At 42.2% G+C, this 27,665-nt stretch overlaps 1 protein-coding gene across 1 annotated transcript in view; it reads left to right on the top strand.

Moving 5' to 3' along the window:
* Positions 1-27,665, top strand: part of LOC133552032 (complement component C8 alpha chain-like) — a 28,637-nt gene continuing 972 nt past the window's right edge. The window contains exons 1-9 of the mRNA XM_061899309.1: positions 1-142; positions 206-320; positions 9,953-10,332; positions 12,070-12,259; positions 12,329-12,511; positions 14,144-14,384; positions 14,449-14,580; positions 16,472-16,629; positions 16,908-17,133. Of these exons, the coding sequence (XP_061755293.1) occupies positions 18-142; positions 206-320; positions 9,953-10,332; positions 12,070-12,259; positions 12,329-12,511; positions 14,144-14,384; positions 14,449-14,580; positions 16,472-16,629; positions 16,908-17,133 (1,750 nt within the window). The 5' untranslated portion in view covers positions 1-17. The remainder of the gene's footprint in view (positions 143-205; positions 321-9,952; positions 10,333-12,069; positions 12,260-12,328; positions 12,512-14,143; positions 14,385-14,448; positions 14,581-16,471; positions 16,630-16,907; positions 17,134-27,665) is intronic.

Raw genomic sequence — 27,665 nt, forward strand, 5'->3', positions numbered from 1 at the left:
GCTGAGGACTCTCGGTGATGATGTCATTGTTGTCCAGCATGGACAGCCTGGTGGTTCTTCTGCTCCTGTCCTGGTCCACACTGCAGCTTCTCAGCACCAATGGAAACACTCACAGGAGCTTTGGGGCGCCAGCACTCAACAGGTGCAGCAAATATTGAAATGTCAGACATGTTGCACATCCTTAGAATGACAACATCTTCTTCAGGACCAGCAGGACCTCGGCCAGGAGACTTCGAGCTGTCAATGGACTCAAACCTATCAACTGCAGACTGGAGAGCTGGACTCCATGGACGCCATGTGACTCTTGCACTGACCACAAGGTAAGACTTTAGATGGAATACATGTTCAGTATTGTCCATCACAGCAGGGTTTACATACTGTACATTATTGTCCATCATACATACTGTACATTATTGTCCATCATACATACTGTACATTATTGTCCATCATACATACTGTACATTATTGTCCATCATACATACTGTACATTATTGTCCATCATACATACTGTACATTATTGTCCATCATACATACTGTACATTATTGTCCATCATACATACAGTACATTATTGTCCATCATACATACTGTACATTATTGTCCATCATACATACTGTACATTATTGTCCATCATAAATACAGTACATTATTGTCCATCATACATACTGTACATTATTGTCCATCATACATACAGTACATTATTGTCCATCATACATACTGTACATTATTGTCCATCATAGATACAGTACATTATTGTCCATCATAGATACAGTACATTATTGTCCATCATACATACTGTACATTATTGTCCATCATAAATACAGTACATTATTGTCCATCATACATACAGTACATTATTGTCCATCATAGATACAGTACATTATTGTCCATCATAGATACAGTACATTATTGTCCATCATAGATACAGTACATTATTGTCCATCACAGATACAGTACATTATTGTCCATCATAAATACAGTACATTATTGTCCATCATACATACTGTACATTATTGTCCATCATAGATACAGTACATTATTGTCCATCATAAATACAGTACATTATTGTCCATCATAGATACAGTACATTATTGTCCATCATAAATACAGTACATTATTGTCCATCATAAATACAGTACATTATTGTCCATCATAAATACAGTACATTATTGTCCATCATAGATACAGTACATTATTGTCCATCATACATACTGTACATTATTGTCCATCATACATACTGTACATTATTGTCCATCATACATACTGTACATTATTGTCCATCATAAATACAGTACATTATTGTCCATCATAGATACAGTACATTATTGTCCATCATAGATACAGTACATTATTGTCCATCATAAATACAGTACATTATTGTCCATCACAGATACAGTACATTATTGTCCATCATAGATACAGTACATTATTGTCCATCATAAATACAGTACATTATTGTCCATCATAGATACAGTACATTATTGTCCATCATAGATACAGTACATTATTGTCCATCACAGATACAGTACATTATTGTCCATCATACATACAGTACATTATTGTCCATCACAGATACAGTACATTATTGTCCATCATAGATACAGTACATTATTGTCCATCACAGATACAGTACATTATTGTCCATCATAGATACAGTACATTATTGTCCATCATAGATACAGTACATTATTGTCCATCATAGATACAGTACATTATTGTCCATCATAGATACAGTACATTATTGTCCATCATAGATACTGTACATTATTGTCCATACAGATACAGTACATTATTGTCCATCATAGATACAGTACATTATTGTCCATACAGATACAGTATGGACAGCGAGTCCTAAGGCAGCAATAATATCTTCTGTGGGATTGAACATTTAGAATCTTTGGATAGACTGCTTTTCTCATAATAATATTGTTGTTGCTGTATGATTTTAAAAAGTGACACAATGTAGAAAGTGACATACAGTGGTGGTCAAAAGTGTAGGTACACCTGTAGAAAGTGACATACAGTGGTGGTCAAAAGTGTAGGTACACCTGTAGAAAGTGACATACAGTGGTGGTCAAAAGTGTAGGTACACCTGTAGAAAGTGACATACAGTGGTGGTCAAAAGTGTAGGTACAGGTGTAGAAAGTGACATACAGTGGTGGTCAAAAGTGTAGGTACACCTGTAGAAAGTGACATACAGTGGTGGTCAAAAGTGTAGGTACACCTGTAGAAAGTGACATACAGTGGTGGTCAAAAGTGTAGGTACACCTGTAGAAAGTGACATACAGTGGTGGTCAAAAGTGTAGGTACACCTGTAGAAAGTGACATACAGTGGTGGTCAAAAGTGTAGGTACACCTGTAGAAAGTGACATACAGTGGTGGTCAAAAGTGTAGGTACAGGTGTAGAAAGTGACATACAGTGGTGGTCAAAAGTGTAGGTACACCTGTAGAAAGTGACATACAGTGGTGGTCAAAAGTGTAGGTACACCTGTAGAAAGTGACATACAGTGGTGGTCAAAAGTGTAGGTACACCTGTAGAAAGTGACATACAGTGGTGGTCAAAAGTGTAGGTACACCTGTAGAAAGTGACATACAGTGGTGGTCAAAAGTGTAGGTACACCTGTAGAAAGTGACATACAGTGGTGGTCAAAAGTGTAGGTACACCTGTAGAAAGTGACATACAGTGGTGGTCAAAAGTGTAGGTACACCTGTAGAAAGTGACATACAGTGGTGGTCAAAAGTGTAGGTACACCTGTAGAAAGGGACATACAGTGGTGGTCAAAAGTGTAGGTACACCTGTAGAAAGTGACATACAGTGGTGGTCAAAAGTGTAGGTACACCTGTAGAAAGTGACATACAGTGGTGGTCAAAAAGTGTAAAGAAGATGATGTCATGTCTGTCTTGACTTTCCAATCATTTGTAATTTGTTTGTGATGTAGTGATTGGAGCACATACTTATTTACCTGTGATGTAGTGATTGGAGCACATACTTATTTACCTGTGATGTAGTGATTGGAGCACATACTTATTTACCTGTGATGTAGTGATGGCAGCACATACTTATTTACCTGTGATGTAGTGATTGGAGCACATACTTATTTACCTGTGATGTAGTGATTGGAGCACATACTTATTTACCTGTGATGTAGTGATTGGAGCACATACTTATTTACCTGTGATGTAGTGATTGGAGCACATACTTATTTACCTGTGATGTAGTGATTGGAGCACATACTTGTTTACCTGTGATGTAGTGATTGGAGCACATACTTGTTTACCTGTGATGTAGTGATTGGAGCACATACTTATTTACCTGTGATGTAGTGATTGGAGCACATACTTATTTACCTGTGATGTAGTGATTGGAGCACATACTTATTTACCTGTGATGTAGTGATTGGAGCACATACTTATTTACCTGTGATGTAGTGATTGGAGCACATACTTATTTACCTGTGATGTAGTGATTGGAGCACATACTTATTTACCTGTGATGTAGTGATTGGAGCACATACTTATTTACCTGTGATGTAGTGATTGGAGCACATACTTATTTACCTGTGATGTAGTGATTGGAGGACATACTTATTTACCTGTGATGTAGTGATTGGAGCACATACTTATTTACCTGTGATGTAGTGATTGGAGGACATACTTATTTACCTGTGATGTAGTGATTGGAGCACATACTTATTTACCTGTGATGTAGTGATTGGAGCACATACTTATTTACCTGTGATGTAGTGATTGGAGCACATACTTATTTACCTGTGATGTAGTGATTGGAGCACATACTTATTTACCTGTGATGTAGTGATTGGAGGACATACTTATTTACCTGTGATGTAGTGATTGGAGCACATACTTATTTACCTGTGATGTAGTGATTGGAGCACATACTTATTTACCTGTGATGTAGTGATTGGAGCACATACTTATTTACCTGTGATGTAGTGATTGGAGCACATACTTATTTACCTGTGATGTAGTGATTGGAGGACATACTTATTTACCTGTGATGTAGTGATTGGAGCACATACTTATTTACCTGTGATGTAGTGATTGGAGCACATACTTATTTACCTGTGATGTAGTGATTGGAGCACATACTTATTTACCTGTGATGTAGTGATTGGAGGACATACTTATTTACCTGTGATGTAGTGATTGGAGCACATACTTATTTACCTGTGATGTAGTGATTGGAGCACATACTTATTTACCTGTGATGTAGTGATTGGAGCACATACTTATTTACCTGTGATGTAGTGATTGGAGCACATACTTATTTACCTGTGATGTAGTGATTGGAGCACATACTTATTTACCTGTGATGTAGTGATTGGAGCACATACTTATTTACCTGTGATGTAGTGATTGGAGCACATACTTATTTACCTGTGATGTAGTGATTGGAGCACATACTTATTTACCTGTGATGTAGTGATTGGAGCACATACTTGTTTACCTGTGATGTAGTGATTGGAGCACATACTTGTTTACCTGTGATGTAGTGATTGGAGCACATACTTATATACCTGTGATGTAGTGATTGGAGCACATACTTATTTACCTGTGATGTAGTGATTGGAGGACATACTTATTTACCTGTGATGTAGTGATTGGAGCACATACTTATTTACCTGTGATGTAGTGATTGGAGCACATACTTATTTACCTGTGATGTAGTGATTGGAGCACATACTTATTTACCTGTGATGTAGTGATTGGAGCACATACTTATTTACCTGTGATGTAGTGATTGGAGCACATACCTATTTACCTGTGATGTAGTGATTGGAGCACATACTTATTTACCTGTGATGTAGTGATTGGAGCACATACTTATTTACCTGTGATGTAGTGATGGCAGCACATACTTATTTACCTGTGATGTAGTGATTGGAGCACATACTTGTTTACCTGTGATGTAGTGATTGGAGCACATACTTGTTTACCTGTGATGTAGTGATTGGAGCACATACTTATTTACCTGTGATGTAGTGATTGGAGCACATACTTATTTACCTGTGATGTAGTGATTGGAGCACATACTTATTTACCTGTGATGTAGTGATTGGAGCACATACTTATTTACCTGTGATGTAGTGATTGGAGCACATACTTATTTACCTGTGATGTAGTGATTGGAGCACATACTTATTTACCTGTGATGTAGTGATTGGAGGACATACTTATTTACCTGTGATGTAGTGATTGGAGCACATACTTATTTACCTGTGATGTAGTGATTGGAGGACATACTTATTTACCTGTGATTTAGTGATTGGAGCACATACTTATTTACCTGTGATGTAGTGATTGGAGCACATACTTATTTACCTGTGATGTAGTGATTGGAGCACATACTTATTTACCTGTGATGTAGTGATTGGAGCACATACTTATTTACCTGTGATGTAGTGATTGGAGCACATACTTATTTACCTGTGATGTAGTGATTGGAGGACATACTTATTTACCTGTGATGTAGTGATTGGAGCACATACTTATTTACCTGTGATGTAGTGATTGGAGCACATACTTATTTACCTGTGATGTAGTGATTGGAGCACATACTTATTTACCTGTGATGTAGTGATTGGAGCACATACTTATTTACCTGTGATGTAGTGATTGGAGGACATACTTATTTACCTGTGATGTAGTGATTGGAGCACATACTTATTTACCTGTGATGTAGTGATTGGAGCACATACTTATTTACCTGTGATGTAGTGATTGGAGCACATACTTATTTACCTGTGATGTAGTGATTGGAGGACATACTTATTTACCTGTGATGTAGTGATTGGAGCACATACTTATTTACCTGTGATGTAGTGATTGGAGCACATACTTATTTACCTGTGATGTAGTGATTGGAGCACATACTTATTTACCTGTGATGTAGTGATTGGAGCACATACTTATTTACCTGTGATGTAGTGATTGGAGCACATACTTATTTACCTGTGATGTAGTGATTGGAGCACATACTTATTTACCTGTGATGTAGTGATGGCAGCACATACTTATTTACCTGTGATGTAGTGATTGGAGCACATACTTATTTACCTGTGATGTAGTGATTGGAGCACATACTTATTTACCTGTGATGTAGTGATTGGAGCACATACTTATTTACCTGTGATGTAGTGATTGGAGCACATACTTATTTACCTGTGATGTAGTGATTGGAGCACATACTTATTTACCTGTGATGTAGTGATTGGAGCACATACTTATTTACCTGTGATGTAGTGATTGGAGCACATACTTATTTACCTGTGATGTAGTGATTGGAGCACATACTTATTTACCTGTGATGTAGTGATTGGAGCACATACTTATTTACCTGTGATGTAGTGATTGGAGCACATACTTATTTACCTGTGATGTAGTGATGGCAGCACATACTTATTTACCTGTGATGTAGTGATTGGAGCACATACTTATTTACCTGTGATGTAGTGATGGCAGCACATACTTATTTACCTGTGATGTAGTGATTGGAGCACATACTTGTTGTTGTGATGTAGTGATTGGAGCACATACTTATTTACCTGTGATGTAGTGATGGCAGCACATACTTATTTACCTGTGATGTAGTGATTGGAGCACATACTTGTTGTTGTGATGTAGTGATTGGAGCACATACTTATTTACCTGTGATGTAGTGATTGGAGCACATACTTATTTACCTGTGATGTAGTGATTGGAGCACATACTTATTTACCTGTGATGTAGTGATTGGAGCACATACTTATTTACCTGTGATGTAGTGATTGGAGCACATACTTATTTACCTGTGATGTAGTGATTGGAGCACATACTTATTTACCTGTGATGTAGTGATTGGAGCACATACTTATTTACCTGTGATGTAGTGATTGGAGCACATACTTATTTACCTGTGATGTAGTGATTGGAGCACATACTTGTTTACCTGTGATGTAGTGATTGGAGCACATACTTATTTACCTGTGATGTAGTGATTGGAGCACATACTTATTTACCTGTGATGTAGTGATTGGAGCACATACTTATTTACCTGTGATGTAGTGATTGGAGCACATACTTATTTACCTGTGATGTAGTGATTGGAGGACATACTTATTTACCTGTGATGTAGTGATTGGAGCACATACTTATTTACCTGTGATGTAGTGATTGGAGGACATACTTATTTACCTGTGATTTAGTGATTGGAGCACATACTTATTTACCTGTGATGTAGTGATTGGAGCACATACTTATTTACCTGTGATGTAGTGATTGGAGCACATACTTATTTACCTGTGATGTAGTGATTGGAGCACATACTTATTTACCTGTGATGTAGTGATTGGAGCACATACTTATTTACCTGTGATGTAGTGATTGGAGGACATACTTATTTACCTGTGATGTAGTGATTGGAGCACATACTTATTTACCTGTGATGTAGTGATTGGAGCACATACTTATTTACCTGTGATGTAGTGATTGGAGCACATACTTATTTACCTGTGATGTAGTGATTGGAGCACATACTTATTTACCTGTGATGTAGTGATTGGAGGACATACTTATTTACCTGTGATGTAGTGATTGGAGCACATACTTATTTACCTGTGATGTAGTGATTGGAGCACATACTTATTTACCTGTGATGTAGTGATTGGAGCACATACTTATTTACCTGTGATGTAGTGATTGGAGGACATACTTATTTACCTGTGATGTAGTGATTGGAGCACATACTTATTTACCTGTGATGTAGTGATTGGAGCACATACTTATTTACCTGTGATGTAGTGATTGGAGCACATACTTATTTACCTGTGATGTAGTGATTGGAGCACATACTTATTTACCTGTGATGTAGTGATTGGAGCACATACTTATTTACCTGTGATGTAGTGATTGGAGCACATACTTATTTACCTGTGATGTAGTGATGGCAGCACATACTTATTTACCTGTGATGTAGTGATTGGAGCACATACTTATTTACCTGTGATGTAGTGATTGGAGCACATACTTATTTACCTGTGATGTAGTGATTGGAGCACATACTTATTTACCTGTGATGTAGTGATTGGAGCACATACTTATTTACCTGTGATGTAGTGATTGGAGCACATACTTATTTACCTGTGATGTAGTGATTGGAGCACATACTTATTTACCTGTGATGTAGTGATTGGAGCACATACTTATTTACCTGTGATGTAGTGATTGGAGCACATACTTATTTACCTGTGATGTAGTGATTGGAGCACATACTTATTTACCTGTGATGTAGTGATTGGAGCACATACTTATTTACCTGTGATGTAGTGATGGCAGCACATACTTATTTACCTGTGATGTAGTGATTGGAGCACATACTTATTTACCTGTGATGTAGTGATGGCAGCACATACTTATTTACCTGTGATGTAGTGATTGGAGCACATACTTATTTACCTGTGATGTAGTGATTGGAGCACATACTTATTTACCTGTGATGTAGTGATTGGAGCACATACTTATTTACCTGTGATGTAGTGATTGGAGCACATACTTATTTACCTGTGATGTAGTGATTGGAGCACATACTTATTTACCTGTGATGTAGTGATTGGAGCACATACTTATTTACCTGTGATGTAGTGATTGGAGCACATACTTATTTACCTGTGATGTAGTGATTGGAGCACATACTTATTTACCTGTGATGTAGTGATTGGAGCACATACTTATTTACCTGTGATGTAGTGATTGGAGCACATACTTATTTACCTGTGATGTAGTGATTGGAGCACATACTTATTTACCTGTGATGTAGTGATTGGAGCACATACTTGTTGCTCACAGAAAACATCCACGAAGTTTGCTTCTTTTATGAATTTATTAAGTCTCTCCTGAAAATGTGAGCCATCAAAAGTATACGTACAGCAATGTTCATATTATGTGACCTTGGCAAGTTTACCTGCAATAAGGTGCTTTTGCTAGCCATCCACAAGCTTCTGTGCACATTTTTCACCACAACATTGCTGCACTTCAGCTAAATGTGTTGCTTTCCTGACATGGACTTGTTTCTTCAGCATTGTCCACACCTTTAAGTCAGGCCATTCTAAAAGTTTCATTCTAGCCTGAGTTAGCCATTCTTTGAGCACTTCTGAGGTGTGTTTGGGGTCATAGTCCTGTTGGAACAGCCAACCTCCCCCTGATGGTCTTGGCTTGTCCTGAACACTTTGGAGAGGTGGGTGCTGAAACTGTATTTGCACTTTTATTTAAATGATTGGGATATTTATGAACATATTTATTGTTCATTTATTTGAGTCCTTTTTCTTGCAGTTTATTTGGTTCTTACTTTTTGCTTTAATGAGCATGAGGTGTTCAATAAATAATCTTGTGTGTGATTGATCTCATTTTGCCAAGGTTGCAGACACTAAGGGGGTCAGGGTCATTTAGTGAGTAGGATGACAAAGTTGTTGTTAATATTTCACTGCAAAGTCATTTAGTGAGTAGGATGACAAAGTCCTTGTTAATATTTCACTGCTAAGTCATTTAGTGAGTAGGATTACAATCTAGATGACAAAGTTGTTGTTAGTATTTCACTGCAAAGTCATTTAGTGAGTAGGATGACAAAGTCCTTGTTAATATTTCACTGCAAAGTCATTTAGTGAGTATGATTACAATCTAGATGACAAAGTCCTTGTTAGTATTTCACTGCAAAGTCATTTAGTGAGTAGGATGACAATCTAGATGACAAAGTTGTTGTTAGTATTTCACTGCAAAGTCATTTAGTGAGTATGATTACAATCTAGATGACAAAGTTGTTGTTAATATTTCACTGCAAAGTCATTTAGTGAGTAGGATGACAATCTAGATGACAAAGTCCTTGTTAATATTTCACTGCAAAGGTTGGAGGTTAAAAGGTTAAGAAGCCCTGGATAAAAAACATGATTTTTTTTTCTTCAGTTGCGTTTCCGAAAGCTGGAGCAAGCGTCTCAGTTTGGTGGGACGGCGTGCTTTGAGAGCCTGTGGGAGACCTTGGCGTGTCCGGCGACAAGTGCCCCGTGTTTGATGCCCGACTACTGCGGCCGGAGCGTCACCTGCAAGGAGACAGGCCAGTTCAGTATTTGGTGTTGCGTTGCCATGGCAACACTGGAGACGTTCTCCTCTGCTAACCAGCATGACTTCCACGGTGTAGGACGCTGCATCAGCCCGTCTCTTCGCTGCAACGGAGAAGCAGACTGCGATGATCTTTCCGACGAAGACGATTGTGAAGTCCTCAATCTGAGGAAGGACAAGTGTTCCACACTCTTCAGCGTTCCTGGCGCCGAGCGTGGAACTCAGGGGTAAAGATCTTTCTGTAGCTGCCAAGGCGAGATTAACCCCGGTGTAGCAAGACTCTTGCTTGGGTTCTCTAATCAGGCGAGATTAACCCCGGTGTAGCAAGACTCTTGCTTGGGTTCTCTAATCAGGCGAGGGAACCCAGGTGTAGCAAGACTCTTGCTTGGGTTCTCTAATCAGGCGAGGGAACCCAGGTGTAGCAAGACTCTTGCTTGGGTTCTCTAATCAGGCGAGGGAACCCAGGTGTAGCAAGACTCTTGCTTGGGTTCTCTAATCAGGCGAGGGAACCCAGGTGTAGCAAGACTCTTGCTTGGGTTCTCTAATCAGGCGAGGGAACCCAGGTGTAGCAAGAGTCTTGCTTGGGTTCTCTAATCAGGCGAGGGAACCCCGGTGTAGCAAGACTCTTGCTTGGGTTCTCTAATCAGGCGAGGGAACCCCGGTGTAGCAAGACTCTTGCTTGGGTTCTCTAATCAGGCGAGGGAATCCAGGTGTAGCAAGACTCTTGCTTGGGTTCTCTAATCAGGCGAGGGAACCCAGGTGTAGCAAGACTCTTGCTTGGGTTCTCTAATCAGGCGAGGGAACCCAGGTGTAGCAAGACTCTTGCTTGGGTTCTCTAATCAGGCGAGGGAACCCTGGTGTAGCAAGACTCTTGCTTGGGTTCTCTAATCAGGCGAGGGAACCCCGGTGTAGCAAGACTCTTGCTTGGGTTCTCTAATCAGGCGAGGGAACCCCGGTGTAGCAAGACTCTTGCTTGGGTTCTCTAATCAGGCGAGGGAACCCAGGTATAGCAAGACTCTTGCTTGGGTTCTCTAACCACAGGAATGGCAGCACACTCCAGGCAGTGTTTACAATGTTCTAATGTCTTTTCTGTTACACTCAAATATTGATTCGGTGTGTTCAAACCGTACTTGCATTCGATGCTTAATCTCCGTCCGTGCATGCATTCGACTTTTCAGCCGATTGTCCTTCTCGTGTCTTCCTCGGTCTCCGCCCTGTCAAGGTCACCTGTGCTCCTAATACAGAGACAGGTGATTAGATAACTCCTTCCAGCTGAGATGATCCACTCACCTGTCAGCTGCTTCATGGCAGATGGCACACACCTGCCCGCAGGGAACGTGCAGACCACACCAGGTCTCAACCAGAGACCTCTGAACTGTCAACAAACATGTCTGTCCGCGGCTCTCCGAGCTCTGACAACTTCTTCTCCCTCAAAATGCCAAACTTGAGGAGTCCACACCAGGAGAGCAGGAGCAGACATTTCCTGCAAGGCAGAGCTCGCTGGTTAGAACCTCCACCAGCAAATGTTGCATCTCACAAACACAACTGGCAGTGGCAGCAGGTGAAGGACAGCAGACCATAGGGCGCACCTGGTTATAAGACCATCTGCCCTTTTTTGTCGCACTCCTATTTATGTGCCTCCACTTTGACAGCGTCTTCCATCCTCCATACCGTGTCTACTGACAGATATAACTATACACTACTTTGTATTAAAAATGTTGTAGTTTTGCAAAAAATGCATAATGACACACCTTTAAAAAGCACACTTTTACCTGTTTGTTGTGGCCTTGATGATAAAAATGCATAATGACACACCTTTAAAAAGCACACTTTTACCTGTTTGTTGTGGCCTTGATCAATCAATCAATCAATGTTTACTTATATAGCCCTAAATCACTAGTGATGATAAAAATGCATGACGACACACCTTTATAAAGCACACTTTTACCTGTCTGTCTTTTCAGCTATAATGCCTTAACTGGGGAATTTGTGGACCAGGTGCTGGACCCCAAGTACTTTGGAGGGAAATGTGACTACGTCTACAACGGTGACTGGAGGAAGTTCACCTACGACGCCTTCTGTGAAAATCTGCACTACAACGAAGATGAGAAGAACTACCGCCAGCCTTACAACTACCACACTTACCAATTTGTGGTACTGGGATTGAGGTGTGTCACCTTCAAGGAAGTCCTGAGTTGCTGAAGCAGAGTTTTCCCTTGGCAGGCGGAGGCGACGTCCGAAGGCTCCAAGGAATATTACAGTGACGCGCTGGACCTGCTCAGCGCCAGGAGGACTATAAGCTCCTCCCACCGGGCCGGCACCGTCGGCATCTATTATGTGGAAGTGGGAGTCGGGGGGAGTAAAGAGTCACACTTTTTAAGGAACTTAACACAACATAAAAGCCAGGTATACTCAATTTACTCCATTATTATTGTTATTATTCACTCAAAAACAACATACAATCCACTATTATTATTATTCAGTCAAAAACAACACATAATCCACCAATATAATGCATTATTATATTTATTATTCAGTCAAAAACAACACATAATCCATCAATATAATGCATTATTATATTTATTATTCAGTCAAAAACAACACATAATCCATCAATATAATGCATTATTATATTTATTATTCAGTCAAAAACAACACATAATCCACCAATATAATGCATTATTATATTTATTATTCAGTCAAAAACAAGATATAATCCATGGATGTAATCCATTATTAGAGTTAGAAAGGTGTGTAAAAGTCAAGGTGAACTAATGTCTGATATCAGCTCACACCCTCAAAGACTTTCTTCAGGCAGTCGTCTTCATAAACCTCAGTGGAACACCAAACATCATCACCTTGCCTAATCCAAAATGTTGACTTTCATTACTGAGTCTGACTTGATCCAGTCCTTCAAAGTCCACAACTTTCGCCCAATGGAACCTTGTTTAGATGTCCATGATGGCTTTGTGGATTTAGATGGGAACTTTCTTCCAGTTCAGTCAAGAACGCTCACTCCAATTTTTTTTCCATTTGTTTTTCTCTGCATGTTTTCAAGACGTATGGCTTCAGGTTGTTATGTCTTGAAGCTGTGAAGTTGTCCTCGGTCTAGCAGTGTTCCTGCCTTTGACAACCCTCCTATATTGCTGGTACGTGGTCCAAACTTCAGACTTCTTGGTCTCTCGCTGGACAGGAACTTGGGAGACTCTTTCAAAGGCAGAGGTCCAAGGGTTCGAAGACTTTGTCCCAAGTATAGTACAGTCCGTCATTGGGCCAATACCGCATTGCAGAGACTCCAATGTGGTGTCCGAGCCTTGAGAGTCCTGTCCTTTGTCTGAAGATGATTACTAGGTCTGGTCTGGAGAGGAAGTAGAGAGCATTCTGCTTGTAGACATTGTTTCTTCTGTCTGGTCTCTATGATGGTCCTGATAGTCCATGATCTTCTTGAGCGGTTTTCCTGCCTTCCCACCAGCTTCTTGATGACACTGAGATGGTGTCCACTGCTCACAGGCTGGCCAGAACCCACACAAGAGGACTGAGTTCTTCTTTAGCCACTTAGCACGGGAGAGGATGAGAACTTTCTTCTCTAATCTTCTGCAACTTTGCTTCTCGAAGATGTTTGATGATCCTCTCCTGTCTTTCTCTGCTGTGATTCATGTCAATCCACCTGCTGCAACAGTCCCTTTGAACTCCAGACCAAAGAACAGATGTCATCTGAGGCAGGTGTGGGCTTTGGAATATTAACATTTACAGCGAGATTCCATCATTTTCAAAAGGAAAGAAGTCTACTTTCTTCACTTTGTTTGTGTTTCTGAAAGCCAGGAAGTTGAAAAGATTCCAGTTGTGTGTCACGTCTGTTGTTTGTTGGCTTTTTCTTCTACACAAAGAACATTCTCCAAGTCTGGTGGTTCCATGATGGTGGTGGAGTTGGAGACACACTGACTGGACTCCATGATGGACTTCCTGCTAACGAGATGTCAGAACAAAAGTGCATAAATAATAACAATAAAGACATTGTTGTCATTCTTGTTGGTCCAGGACTTGGGCTTCATCAGGCTGGTGTCCAGCGTGGAAACAGCTCACTTCAAGATGAGAAGTGAGAAGCTGGAGCTGCATGAGGACTTCTACCTGTCTCTGATGGCGCTCCCAGACCAGTACCACTTTGGCGCCTACTCGCGCTTCTTCGACACCTTCGGCACTCACTACGTCACCCAGGGAGTCATGGGAGGAACCCTGGAGTACGTGGTGGTGGTCAACAAAACATCCATGGCAGAATCAAGTAGGGTTTGTCGCTGTCAAACTGTCCAACGCGGCTTTGTCTTCATGGGCGTGTCCCCCTGCAGAACTGGAGGAGAAGCAGGTCGGGTCTTGCCTGGGCGCCTCCCTGGGTCTGAACTACCCTCTCCAAGGCTACGGCACAGCATCCCTCTCTGTGGGGGGAGACTTGTGTAAGAAACATGGAACACTACATCAAGGTGAGGCACCGTCCAGGACTTCAGAGGAGGTCCAGCAGCTTGACAAAAAGAAAGAAAAACTGCTCTTATGACGACGCTAACATTAGCTACATTTTAAAGACACAACAGATGATCTGCATGTTTTTGTGTCTTTTGACACGTGTGCAAACATGACAGCACACGCTATGCCAGGAATGCACAGGGCTGCTGTTTCTTGTCGTGACCCCAGGACGCAGAGATGGAAGGCAAGGAGTTGAAGACTTTAAGTAAACACGACAAGACTAACAGATTTTCAAATGTTCTTGTAATCAGACAATATTTCCCACATACTGGATGGAATTTTTACCTGACATGTTTCCGCTGTCTTCTTCAGAAGTGTCACCTGACCACCATCAGCAGTTCTTGGAGGCGTGGCCAACACCTCACAGTGGTCAGGTGACCCCTCTGAAGGTGACAGTCCAGACATAAATCATCTCATATATTGTCTGACTACGAGAACATTTGTATATGAATAGGAACGCATCACAAAGATGTTGGAGAAGAGACAAGATGCAACAGAAAGAACTAAAGCCTCCTGATGGAAACAGAAGACATGATGAAGATGTTGGAGAAAAGACAAGATAGGATGAAGAACTAAAGCCTCCTGATGGAAACAGAAGACATGATGAAGATGTTGGAGAAGAGACAAGATGCAACAGAAAGAATTAAAGCCTCCTGATGGAAACAGGAGACATGATGAAGATGTTGGAGAAAAGACAAGATAGGATGAAGAACTAAAGCCTCCTGATGGAAACTGAAGACATGATGAAGATGTTGGAGAAAAGACAAGATAGGATGAAGAATTAAAGCCTCCTGATGGAAACTGAAGACATGATGAAGATGTTGGAGAAAAGACAAGATGCAACAGAAAGAATTAAAGCCTCCTGATGGAAACAGAAGACTCGATGAAGATGTTGGAGAAAAGACAAGATAGGATGAAGAACTAAAGCCTCCTGATGGAAACAGAAGACATGATGAAGATGTTGGAGAAAAGACAAGATAGGATGAAGAACTAAAGCCTCCTGATGGAAACAGGAGACATGATGAAGATGTTGGAGAAAAGACAAGATAGGATGAAGAACTAAAGCCTCCTGATGGAAACTGAAGACTCGATGAAGATGTTGGAGAAAAGACAAGATAGGATGAAGAACTAAAGCCTCCTGATGGAAACAGGAGACATGATGAAGATGTTGGAGAAAAGACAAGATAGGATGAAGAATTAAAGCCTCCTGATGGAAACAGGAGACATGATGAAGATGTTGGAGAAAAGACAAGATAGGATGAAGAACTAAAGCCTCCTGATGGAAACAGAAGACATGATGAAGATGTTGGAGAAAAGACAAGATAGGATGAAGAACTAAAGCCTCCTGATGGAAACAGAAGACATGATGAAGATGTTGGAGAAAAGACAAGATAGGATGAAGAACTAAAGCCTCCTGATGGAAACAGGAGACAGGTGTGAGAAGTCAGAAGTAGCAAAGATGATGTACTTCCTGCATGTACTTTATGCTAATGATCCCATGTCCCCTGATGCTGGCAGGACCAGTTGTCAATGTAGTCATTTAGCACTCGCAGCCTGATCTACCAACACTGAAATTGTTCTGCAGCCGCTGCATTTAGCACCTTTGAAATGATCCTGCAAAGAAATGTTCAAATATTTGTATCTCATTAGCGCAATCATTTTTTGTGATGAATCATGTGTTAACACGTTAACTTTGACAGACCTAATTAATAATTATATATACACAGTCTATATGTATATATATATATATATATATATACACAGTCTATATGTATATATATATATATATATATATACACAGTCTATATGTATATATATATATATAGAGAGAATGTATTGTTGCTCTGTAAGACAGCGACACAGGTTCAGCCGTGATTGAGGACATCATCACCATGGTAACGGGGGGCTACACAGACACCAGCAGCAGCTTGTTGACCATCAGGGACCCCGAGACTTACCGCAAGTGGGGGGCAAGTCTTAAATACAACCCAGCAGTCATCAAGTACGAGGTGAGAGCCTGAAAGTATTCACACCACCTCAGTTTTCCACGTTATGTCACAGTTTTGTTCCAAAATTACAACACATTCCTATTGGTCCTCAAACTTCTACACACAATACCCCAGTATGACAATATGAAAATGTTTATTTCTAATGAAAAAAAAAGTATTTGGAGCCTTTTGTCAATAGTAAGTTGCTGCACCTTTGGTCAGCAACCACGGCCTCAAGTCTTTTTGAATCCATGCCACAAACCCATCTTTGTAGCGTTAACGACCCCTCTTGTTGCCAGACCATGCCCCTCCACGAGCTAGTGCGCTTCAGCACAGCTTCTGACCACGTAGGAGCGCGACTGGCCAACCTTCAGAGGGGCTTGGATGAATACCAGCAGCAGTTCAGTTCCTGCCGCTGCGCCCCCTGCAGAAATAACGGTGTGCCCGTACTGACCGCTACTTCCTGCAGCTGCATCTGCAAGGCCGGCTACCAAGGAATAGCCTGCCAGGACACCCTGCGACCAGGTCTGTCAATCACTATAGTAGTCTTGGCTACTTTGTCACCACGTCTGTGATGGACTACTAGTCTAGGACAGTTTGTGACCAGGTCTGTGATGGACTGATAGTCTAGGCTACTTTGTGACCAGGTCTGTGATGGACTAGTTGTCTACAGTAGTTTGTGACCAGGTGTGTGATGAAGGAGTAGTCTACAGTAATTTGTGAGCAGGTGTGTGATGAAGGAGTAGTCTACAGTAGTTTGTGAGCAGGTGTGTGATGAAGGAGTAGTCTACAGTAGTTTGTGAGCAGGTGTGTGATGAAGGAGTAGTCTACAGTAGTTTGTGACCAGGTGTGTGATGAAGGAGTAGTCTACAGTAGTTTGTGACCAGGTGTGTGATGAAGGAGTAGTCTACAGTAGTTTGTGACCAGGTGTGTGATGAAGGAGTAGTCTACAGTAGTTTGTGACCAGGTGTGTGATGAAGGAGTAGTCTACAGTAATTTGTGACCAGGTGTGTGATGGAGTAGTCTACAGTAGTTTGTGACCAGGTGTGTGATGAAGGAGTAGTCTACAGTAGTTTGTGACCAGGTGTGTGATGAAGGAGTAGTCTACGGTAGTTTGTGACCAGGTGTGTGAGGAAGGAGTAGTCTACAGTAGTTTGTGAGCAGGTGTGTGATGAAGGAGTAGTCTACAGTAATTTGTGAGCAGGTGTGTGATGAAGGAGTAGTCTACAGTAGTTTGTGACCAGGTGTGTGATGAAGGAGTAGTCTACAGTAGTTTGTGACCAGGTGTGTGATGAAGGAGTAGTCTACAGTAGTTTGTGACCAGGTGTGTGAGGAAGGAGTAGTCTACAGTAGTTTGTGACCAGGTGTGTGATGAAGGAGTAGTCTACAGTAGTTTGTGACCAGGTGTGTGATGAAGGAGTAGTCTACAGTAATTTGTGACCAGGTGTGTGATGGAGTAGTCTACAGTAGTTTGTGACCAGGTGTGTGATGAAGGAGTAGTCTACAGTAGTTTGTGACCAGGTGTGTGATGAAGGAGTAGTCTACGGTAGTTTGTGACCAGGTGTGTGAGGAAGGAGTAGTCTACGGTAGTTTGTGACCAGGTGTGTGATGAAGGAGTAGTCTACAGTAGTTTGTGAGCAGGTGTGTGATGAAGGAGTAGTCTACAGTAATTTGTGAGCAGGTGTGTGATGAAGGAGTAGTCTACAGTAGTTTGTGACCAGGTGTGTGATGAAGGAGTAGTCTACAGTAGTTTGTGACCAGGTGTGTGATGAAGGAGTAGTCTACAGTAGTTTGTGACCAGGTGTGTGAGGAAGGAGTAGTCTACAGTAGTTTGTGACCAGGTGTGTGATGAAGGAGTAGTCTACAGTAGTTTGTGACCAGGTGTGTGATGAAGGAGTAGTCTACAGTAGTTTGTGACCAGGTGTGTGATGAAGGAGTAGTCTACAGTAGTTTGTGACCAGGTGTGTGATGAAGGAGTAGTCTACAGTAATTTGTGAGCAGGTGTGTGATGAAGGAGTAGTCTACAGTAGTTTGTGAGCAGGTGTGTGATGAAGGAGTAGTCTACAGTAGTTTGTGACCAGGTGTGTGATGAAGGAGTAGTCTACAGTAGTTTGTGACCAGGTGTGTGAGGAAGGAGTAGTCTACAGTAGTTTGTGACCAGGTGTGTGATGAAGGAGTAGTCTACAGTAGTTTGTGAGCAGGTGTGTGATGAAGGAGTAGTCTACAGTAATTTGTGAGCAGGTGTGTGATGAAGGAGTAGTCTACAGTAGTTTGTGACCAGGTGTGTGATGAAGGAGTAGTCTACAGTAGTTTGTGACCAGGTGTGTGATGAAGGAGTAGTCTACAGTAGTTTGTGAGCAGGTGTGTGATGAAGGAGTAGTCTATAGTAGTTTGTGAGCAGGTGTGTGATGAAGGAGTAGTCTACAGTAGTTTGTGACCAGGTGTGTGATGAAGGAGTAGTCTACAGTAGTTTGTGACCAGGTGTGTGATGAAGGAGTAGTCTACAGTAGTTTGTGAGCAGGTGTGTGATGGAGGAGTAGTCTACAGTAGTTTGTGACCAGGTGTGTGATGAAGGAGTAGTCTACAGTAGTTTGTGACCAGGTGTGTGATGAAGGAGTAGTCTACAGTAGTTTGTGAGCAGGTGTGTGATGATGGAGTAGTCTACAGTAGTTTGTGACCAGGTGTGTGATGAAGGAGTAGTCTACAGTAGTTTGTGACCAGGTGTGTGATGAAGGAGTAGTCTACAGTAGTTTGTGACCAGTTGTGTGATGAAGGAGTAGTCTACAGTAGTTTGTGACCAGGTGTGTGATGAAGGAGTAGTCTACAGTAGTTTGTGACCAGGTGTGTGATGAAGGAGTAGTCTACAGTAGTTTGTGACCAGGTGTGTGATGAAGGAGTAGTCTACAGTAGTTTGTGAGCAGGTGTGTGATGAAGGAGTAGTCTACAGTAGTTTGTGAGCAGGTGTGTGATGAAGGAGTAGTCTACAGTAGTTTGTGACCAGGTGTGTGATGAAGGAGTAGTCTACAGTAGTTTGTGAGCAGGTGTGTGATGAAGGAGTAGTCTACAGTAGTTTGTGAGCAGGTGTGTGATGAAGGAGTAGTCTACAGTAGTTTGTGAGCAGGTGTGTGATGAAGGAGTAGTCTACAGTAGTTTGTGACCAGGTGTGTGATGAAGGAGTAGTCTACAGTAGTTTGTGACCAGGTGTGTGATGAAGGAGTAGTCTACAGTAGTTTGTGACCAGGTGTGTGATGAAGGAGTAGTCTAGAGTAGTTTGTGACCAGGTGTGTGATGAAGGAGTAGTCTACAGTAGTTTGTGACCAGGTGTGTGATGGATTAGTATATGGTGGTTTGTGAGCAGGTGTGTGATGAAGTAATGTAAAGTAGTTTGTGAGCAGGTGTGTGATGAAGGAGTAGTCTACAGTAGTTTGTGACCAGGTGTGTGATGAAGGAGTAGTCTACAGTAGTTTGTGAGCAGGTGTGTGATGAAGGAGTAGTCTACAGTAGTTTGTGACCAGGTGTGTCATGAAGGAGTAGTCTACAGTAGTTTGTGAGCAGGTGTGTGATGAAGGAGTAGTCTACAGTAGTTTGTGACCAGGTGTGTGATGAAGGAGTAGTCTACAGTAGTTTGTGAGCAGGTGTGTGATGAAGGAGTAGTCTACAGTAGTTTGTGACCAGGTGTGTGATGAAGGAGTAGTCTACAGTAATTTGTGAGCAGGTGTGTGATGAAGGAGTAGTCTACAGTAATTTGTGAGCAGGTGTGTGATGAAGGAGTAGTCTACAGTAGTTTGTGACCAGGTGTGTGATGAAGGAGTAGTCTACAGTAGTTTGTGACCAGGTGTGTGATGAAGGAGTAGTCTACAGTAGTTTGTGAGCAGGTGTGTGATGAAGGAGTAGTCTATAGTAGTTTGTGAGCAGGTGTGTGATGAAAGAGTAGTCTACAGTAGTTTGTGACCAGGTGTGTGATGAAGGAGTAGTCTACAGTAGTTTGTGAGCAGGTGTGTGATGGAGGAGTAGTCTACAGTAGTTTGTGAGCAGGTGTGTGATGAAGGAGTAGTCTACAGTAGTTTGTGACCAGGTGTGTGATGAAGGAGTAGTCTACAGTAGTTTGTGAGCAGGTGTGTGATGAAGGAGTAGTCTACAGTAGTTTGTGACCAGGTGTGTGATGAAGGAGTAGTCTACAGTAGTTTGTGACCAGGTGTGTGATGAAGGAGTAGTCTACAGTAGTTTGTGACCAGGTGTGTGATGAAGGAGTAGTCTACAGTAGTTTGTGACCAGGTGTGTGATGAAGGAGTAGTCTACAGTAGTTTGTGACCAGGTGTGTGATGAAGGAGTAGTCTACAGTAGTTTGTGAGCAGGTGTGTGATGAAGGAGTAGTTTACAGTAATTTGTGAGCAGGTGTGTGATGAAGGAGTAGTCTACAGTAGTTTGTGAGCAGGTGTGTGATGAAGGAGTAGTCTACAGTAGTTTGTGACCAGGTGTGTGATGAAGGAGTAGTCTACAGTAGTTTGTGAGCAGGTGTGTGATGAAGGAGTAGTCTACAGTAGTTTGTGACCAGGTGTGTGATGAAGGAGTAGTCTACAGTAGTTTGTGACCAGGTGTGTGATGAAGGAGTAGTCTACAGTAGTTTGTGACCAGGTGTGTGATGAAGGAGTAGTTTACAGTAGTTTGTGACCAGGTGTGTGATGAAGGAGTAGTCTAGAGTAGTTTGTGACCAGGTGTGTGATGAAGGAGTAGTCTACAGTAGTTTGTGACCAGGTGTGTGATGGATTAGTATATGGTGGTTTGTGAGCAGGTGTGTGATGAAGTAATGTAAAGTAGTTTGTGAGCAGGTGTGTGATGAAGGAGTAGTCTACAGTAGTTTGTGAGCAGGTGTGTGATGAAGGAGTAGTCTACAGTAGTTTGTGAGCAGGTGTGTGATGAAGGAGTAGTCTACAGTAGTTTGTGACCAGGTGTGTCATGAAGGAGTAGTCTACAGTAGTTTGTGAGCAGGTGTGTGATGAAGGAGTAGTCTACAGTAGTTTGTGACCAGGTGTGTGATGAAGGAGTAGTCTACAGTAGTTTGTGACCAGGTGTGTGATGAAGGAGTAGTCTACAGTAGTTTGTGACCAGGTGTGTGAGGAAGGAGTAGTCTACAGTAGTTTGTGAGCAGGTGTGTGATGAAGGAGTAGTCTACAGTAGTTTGTGACCAGGTGTGTGATGAAGGAGTAGTCTACAGTAGTTTGTGAGCAGGTGTGTGATGAAGGAGTAGTCTACAGTAGTTTGTGACCAGGTGTGTCATGAAGGAGTAGTCTACAGTAGTTTGTGAGCAGGTGTGTGATGAAGGAGTAGTCTACAGTAGTTTGTGACCAGGTGTGTGATGAAGGAGTAGTCTACAGTAGTTTGTGAGCAGGTGTGTGATGAAGGAGTAGTCTACAGTAGTTTGTGACCAGGTGTGTGATGAAGGAGTAGTCTACAGTAATTTGTGAGCAGGTGTGTGATGAAGGAGTAGTCTACAGTAATTTGTGAGCAGGTGTGTGATGAAGGAGTAGTCTACAGTAGTTTGTGACCAGGTGTGTGATGAAGGAGTAGTCTACAGTAGTTTGTGACCAGGTGTGTGATGAAGGAGTAGTCTACAGTAGTTTGTGAGCAGGTGTGTGATGAAGGAGTAGTCTATAGTAGTTTGTGAGCAGGTGTGTGATGAAAGAGTAGTCTACAGTAGTTTGTGACCAGGTGTGTGATGAAGGAGTAGTCTACAGTAGTTTGTGAGCAGGTGTGTGATGGAGGAGTAGTCTACAGTAGTTTGTGAGCAGGTGTGTGATGAAGGAGTAGTCTACAGTAGTTTGTGACCAGGTGTGTGATGAAGGAGTAGTCTACAGTAGTTTGTGAGCAGGTGTGTGATGAAGGAGTAGTCTACAGTAGTTTGTGACCAGGTGTGTGATGAAGGAGTAGTCTACAGTAGTTTGTGACCAGGTGTGTGATGAAGGAGTAGTCTACAGTAGTTTGTGACCAGGTGTGTGATGAAGGAGTAGTCTACAGTAGTTTGTGACCAGGTGTGTGATGAAGGAGTAGTCTACAGTAGTTTGTGACCAGGTGTGTGATGAAGGAGTAGTCTACAGTAGTTTGTGAGCAGGTGTGTGATGAAGGAGTAGTTTACAGTAATTTGTGAGCAGGTGTGTGATGAAGGAGTAGTCTACAGTAGTTTGTGAGCAGGTGTGTGATGAAGGAGTAGTCTACAGTAGTTTGTGACCAGGTGTGTGATGAAGGAGTAGTCTACAGTAGTTTGTGAGCAGGTGTGTGATGAAGGAGTAGTCTACAGTAGTTTGTGACCAGGTGTGTGATGAAGGAGTAGTCTACAGTAGTTTGTGACCAGGTGTGTGATGAAGGAGTAGTCTACAGTAGTTTGTGACCAGGTGTGTGATGAAGGAGTAGTTTACAGTAGTTTGTGACCAGGTGTGTGACGAAGGAGTAGTCTAGAGTAGTTTGTGACCAGGTGTGTGATGAAGGAGTAGTCTACAGTAGTTTGTGACCAGGTGTGTGATGGATTAGTATATGGTGGTTTGTGAGCAGGTGTGTGATGAAGTAATGTAAAGTAGTTTGTGAGCAGGTGTGTGATGAAGGAGTAGTCTACAGTAGTTTGTGAGCAGGTGTGTGATGAAGGAGTAGTCTACAGTAGTTTGTGAGCAGGTGTGTGATGAAGGAGTAGTCTACAGTAGTTTGTGACCAGGTGTGTCATGAAGGAGTAGTCTACAGTAGTTTGTGAGCAGGTGTGTGATGAAGGAGTAGTCTACAGTAGTTTGTGACCAGGTGTGTGATGAAGGAGTAGTCTACAGTAGTTTGTGACCAGGTGTGTGATGAAGGAGTAGTCTACAGTAGTTTGTGACCAGGTGTGTGAGGAAGGAGTAGTCTACAGTAGTTTGTGACCAGGTGTGTGATGAAGGAGTAGTCTACAGTAGTTTGTGAGCAGGTGTGTGATGAAGGAGTAGTCTACAGTAATTTGTGAGCAGGTGTGTGATGAAGGAGTAGTCTACAGTAGTTTGTGACCAGGTGTGTGATGAAGGAGTAGTCTACAGTAGTTTGTGACCAGGTGTGTGATGAAGGAGTAGTCTACAGTAGTTTGTGAGCAGGTGTGTGATGAAGGAGTAGTCTATAGTAGTTTGTGAGCAGGTGTGTGATGAAAGAGTAGTCTACAGTAGTTTGTGACCAGGTGTGTGATGAAGGAGTAGTCTACAGTAGTTTGTGAGCAGGTGTGTGATGGAGGAGTAGTCTACAGTAGTTTGTGAGCAGGTGTGTGATGAAGGAGTAGTCTACAGTAGTTTGTGACCAGGTGTGTGATGAAGGAGTAGTCTACAGTAGTTTGTGAGCAGGTGTGTGATGAAGGAGTAGTCTACAGTAGTTTGTGACCAGGTGTGTGATGAAGGAGTAGTCTACAGTAGTTTGTGACCAGGTGTGTGATGAAGGAGTAGTCTACAGTAGTTTGTGACCAGGTGTGTGATGAAGGAGTAGTCTACAGTAGTTTGTGACCAGGTGTGTGATGAAGGAGTAGTCTACAGTAGTTTGTGAGCAGGTGTGTGATGAAGGAGTAGTCTACAGTAGTTTGTGAGCAGGTGTGTGATGGAGTAGTCTACAGTAGTTTGTGACCAGGTGTGTGATGAAGAAGTAGTCTACAGTAGTTTGTGAGCAGGTGTGTGATGAAGGAGTAGTCTACAGTAATTTGTGAGCAGGTGTGTGATGAAGGAGTAGTCTACAGTAGTTTGTGACCAGGTGTGTGATGAAGGAGTAGTCTACAGTAGTTTGTGAGCAGGTGTGTGATGAAGGAGTAGTCTACAGTAGTTTGTGACCAGGTGTGTGATGAAGGAGTAGTCTACAGTAGTTTGTGACCAGGTGTGTGATGAAGGAGTAGTCTACAGTAGTTTGTGACCAGGTGTGTGATGAAGGAGTAGTCTACAGTAGTTTGTGACCAGGTGTGTGATGAAGGAGTAGTCTACAGTAGTTTGTGACCAGGTGTGTGATGAAGGAGTAGTCTACAGTAGTTTGTGACCAGGTGTGTGATGAAGGAGTAGTCTACAGTAGTTTGTGACCAGGTGTGTGATGAAGGAGTAGTCTAGAGTAGTTTGTGACCAGGTGTGTGATGAAGGAGTAGTCTACAGTAGTTTGTGACCAGGTGTGTGATGGATTAGTATATGGTGGTTTGTGAGCAGGTGTGTGATGAAGTAATGTAAAGTAGTTTGTGAGCAGGTGTGTGATGAAGGAGTAGTCTACAGTAGTTTGTGACCAGGTGTGTGATGAAGGAGTAGTCTACAGTAGTTTGTGAGCAGGTGTGTGATGAAGGAGTAGTCTACAGTAGTTTGTGACCAGGTGTGTCATGAAGGAGTAGTCTACAGTAGTTTGTGAGCAGGTGTGTGATGAAGGAGTAGTCTACAGTAGTTTGTGAGCAGGTGTGTGATGAAGGAGTAGTCTACAGTAGTTTGTGACCAGGTGTGTGATGGAGGAGTAGTCTACAGTAGTTTGTGAGCAGGTGTGTGATGAAGGAGTAGTCTACAGTAGTTTGTGAGCAGGTGTGTGATGAAGGAGTAGTCTACAGTAGTTTGTGAGCAGGTGTGTGATGAAGGAGTAGTCTACAGTAGTTTGTGAGCAGGTGTGTGATGAAGGAGTAGTCTACAGTAGTTTGTGAGCAGGTGTGTGATGAAGGAGTAGTCTACAGTAGTTTGTGAGCAGGTGTGTGATGAAGGAGTAGTCTACAGTAGTTTGTGAGCAGGTGTGTGATGAAGGAGTAGTCTACAGTAGTTTGTGAGCAGGTGTGTGATGAAGGAGTAGTCTACAGTAGTTTGTGAGCAGGTGTGTGATGAAGGAGTAGTCTACAGTAGTTTGTGAGCAGGTGTGTGATGAAGGAGTAGTCTACAGTAGTTTGTGAGCAGGTGTGTGATGAAGGAGTAGTCTACAGTAGTTTGTGAGCAGGTGTGTGATGAAGGAGTAGTCTACAGTAGTTTGTGAGCAGGTGTGTGATGAAGGAGTAGTCTACAGTAGTTTGTGAGCAGGTGTGTGATGAAGGAGTAGTCTACAGTAGTTTGTGAGCAGGTGTGTGATGGAGTAGTCTACAGTAGTTTGTGACCAGGTGTGTGATGAAGAAGTAGTCTACAGTAGTTTGTGAGCAGGTGTGTGATGAAGGAGTAGTCTACAGTAATTTGTGAGCAGGTGTGTGATGAAGGAGTAGTCTACAGTAGTTTGTGACCAGGTGTGTGATGAAGGAGTAGTCTACAGTAGTTTGTGAGCAGGTGTGTGATGAAGGAGTAGTCTACAGTAGTTTGTGACCAGGTGTGTGATGAAGGAGTAGTCTACAGTAGTTTGTGACCAGGTGTGTGATGAAGGAGTAGTCTACAGTAGTTTGTGACCAGGTGTGTGATGAAGGAGTAGTCTACAGTAGTTTGTGACCAGGTGTGTGATGAAGGAGTAGTCTACAGTAGTTTGTGACCAGGTGTGTGATGAAGGAGTAGTCTACAGTAGTTTGTGACCAGGTGTGTGATGAAGGAGTAGTCTAGAGTAGTTTGTGACCAGGTGTGTGATGAAGGAGTAGTCTAGAGTAGTTTGTGACCAGGTGTGTGATGAAGGAGTAGTCTACAGTAGTTTGTGACCAGGTGTGTGATGGATTAGTATATGGTGGTTTGTGAGCAGGTGTGTGATGAAGTAATGTAAAGTAGTTTGTGAGCAGGTGTGTGATGAAGGAGTAGTCTACAGTAGTTTGTGACCAGGTGTGTGATGAAGGAGTAGTCTACAGTAGTTTGTGAGCAGGTGTGTGATGAAGGAGTAGTCTACAGTAGTTTGTGACCAGGTGTGTCATGAAGGAGTAGTCTACAGTAGTTTGTGAGCAGGTGTGTGATGAAGGAGTAGTCTACAGTAGTTTGTGAGCAGGTGTGTGATGAAGGAGTAGTCTACAGTAGTTTGTGACCAGGTGTGTGATGGAGGAGTAGTCTACAGTAGTTTGTGAGCAGGTGTGTGATGAAGGAGTGGTCTACAGTAGTTTGTGAGCAGGTGTGTGATGAAGGAGTAGTCTACAGTAGTTTGTGAGCAGGTGTGTGATGAAGGAGTAGTCTACAGTAGTTTGTGAGCAGGTGTGTGATGAAGGAGTAGTCTACAGTAGTTTGTGAGCAGGTGTGTGATGAAGGAGTAGTCTACAGTAGTTTGTGAGCAGGTGTGTGATGAAGGAGTAGTCTACAGTAGTTTGTGAGCAGGTGTGTGATGAAGGAGTAGTCTACAGTAGTTTGTGAGCAGGTGTGTGATGAAGGAGTAGTCTACAGTAGTTTGTGAGCAGGTGTGTGATGAAGGAGTAGTCTACAGTAGTTTGTGACCAGGTGTGTGATGAAGGAGTAGTCTACAGTAGTTTGTGAGCAGGTGTGTGATGAAGGAGTAGTCTACAGTAGTTTGTGAGCAGGTGTGTGATGAAGGAGTAGTCTACAGTAGTTTGTGAGCAGGTGTGTGATGAAGGAGTAGTCTACAGTAGTTTGTGAGCAGGTGTGTGATGAAGGAGTAGTCTACAGTAGTTTGTGACCAGGTGTGTGATGAAGGAGTAGTCTACAGTAGTTTGTGACCAGGTGTGTGATGAAGGAGTAGTCTAGAGTAGTTTGTGACCAGGTGTGTGATGAAGGAGTAGTCTAGAGTAGTTTGTGACCAGGTGTGTGATGAAGGAGTAGTCTACAGTAGTTTGTGACCAGGTGTGTGATGGATTAGTATATGGTGGTTTGTGAGCAGGTGTGTGATGAAGTAATGTAAAGTAGTTTGTGAGCAGGTGTGTGATGAAGGAGTAGTCTACAGTAGTTTGTGACCAGGTGTGTGATGAAGGAGTAGTCTACAGTAGTTTGTGAGCAGGTGTGTGATGAAGGAGTAGTCTACAGTAGTTTGTGACCAGGTGTGTCATGAAGGAGTAGTCTACAGTAGTTTGTGAGCAGGTGTGTGATGAAGGAGTAGTCTACAGTAGTTTGTGAGCAGGTGTGTGATGAAGGAGTAGTCTACAGTAGTTTGTGACCAGGTGTGTGATGGAGGAGTAGTCTACAGTAGTTTGTGAGCAGGTGTGTGATGAAGGAGTG

Source organism: Nerophis ophidion, linkage group LG04 (genome assembly GCF_033978795.1).
Source record: "Nerophis ophidion isolate RoL-2023_Sa linkage group LG04, RoL_Noph_v1.0, whole genome shotgun sequence".
Taxonomy (NCBI): domain Eukaryota; kingdom Metazoa; phylum Chordata; class Actinopteri; order Syngnathiformes; family Syngnathidae; genus Nerophis; species Nerophis ophidion.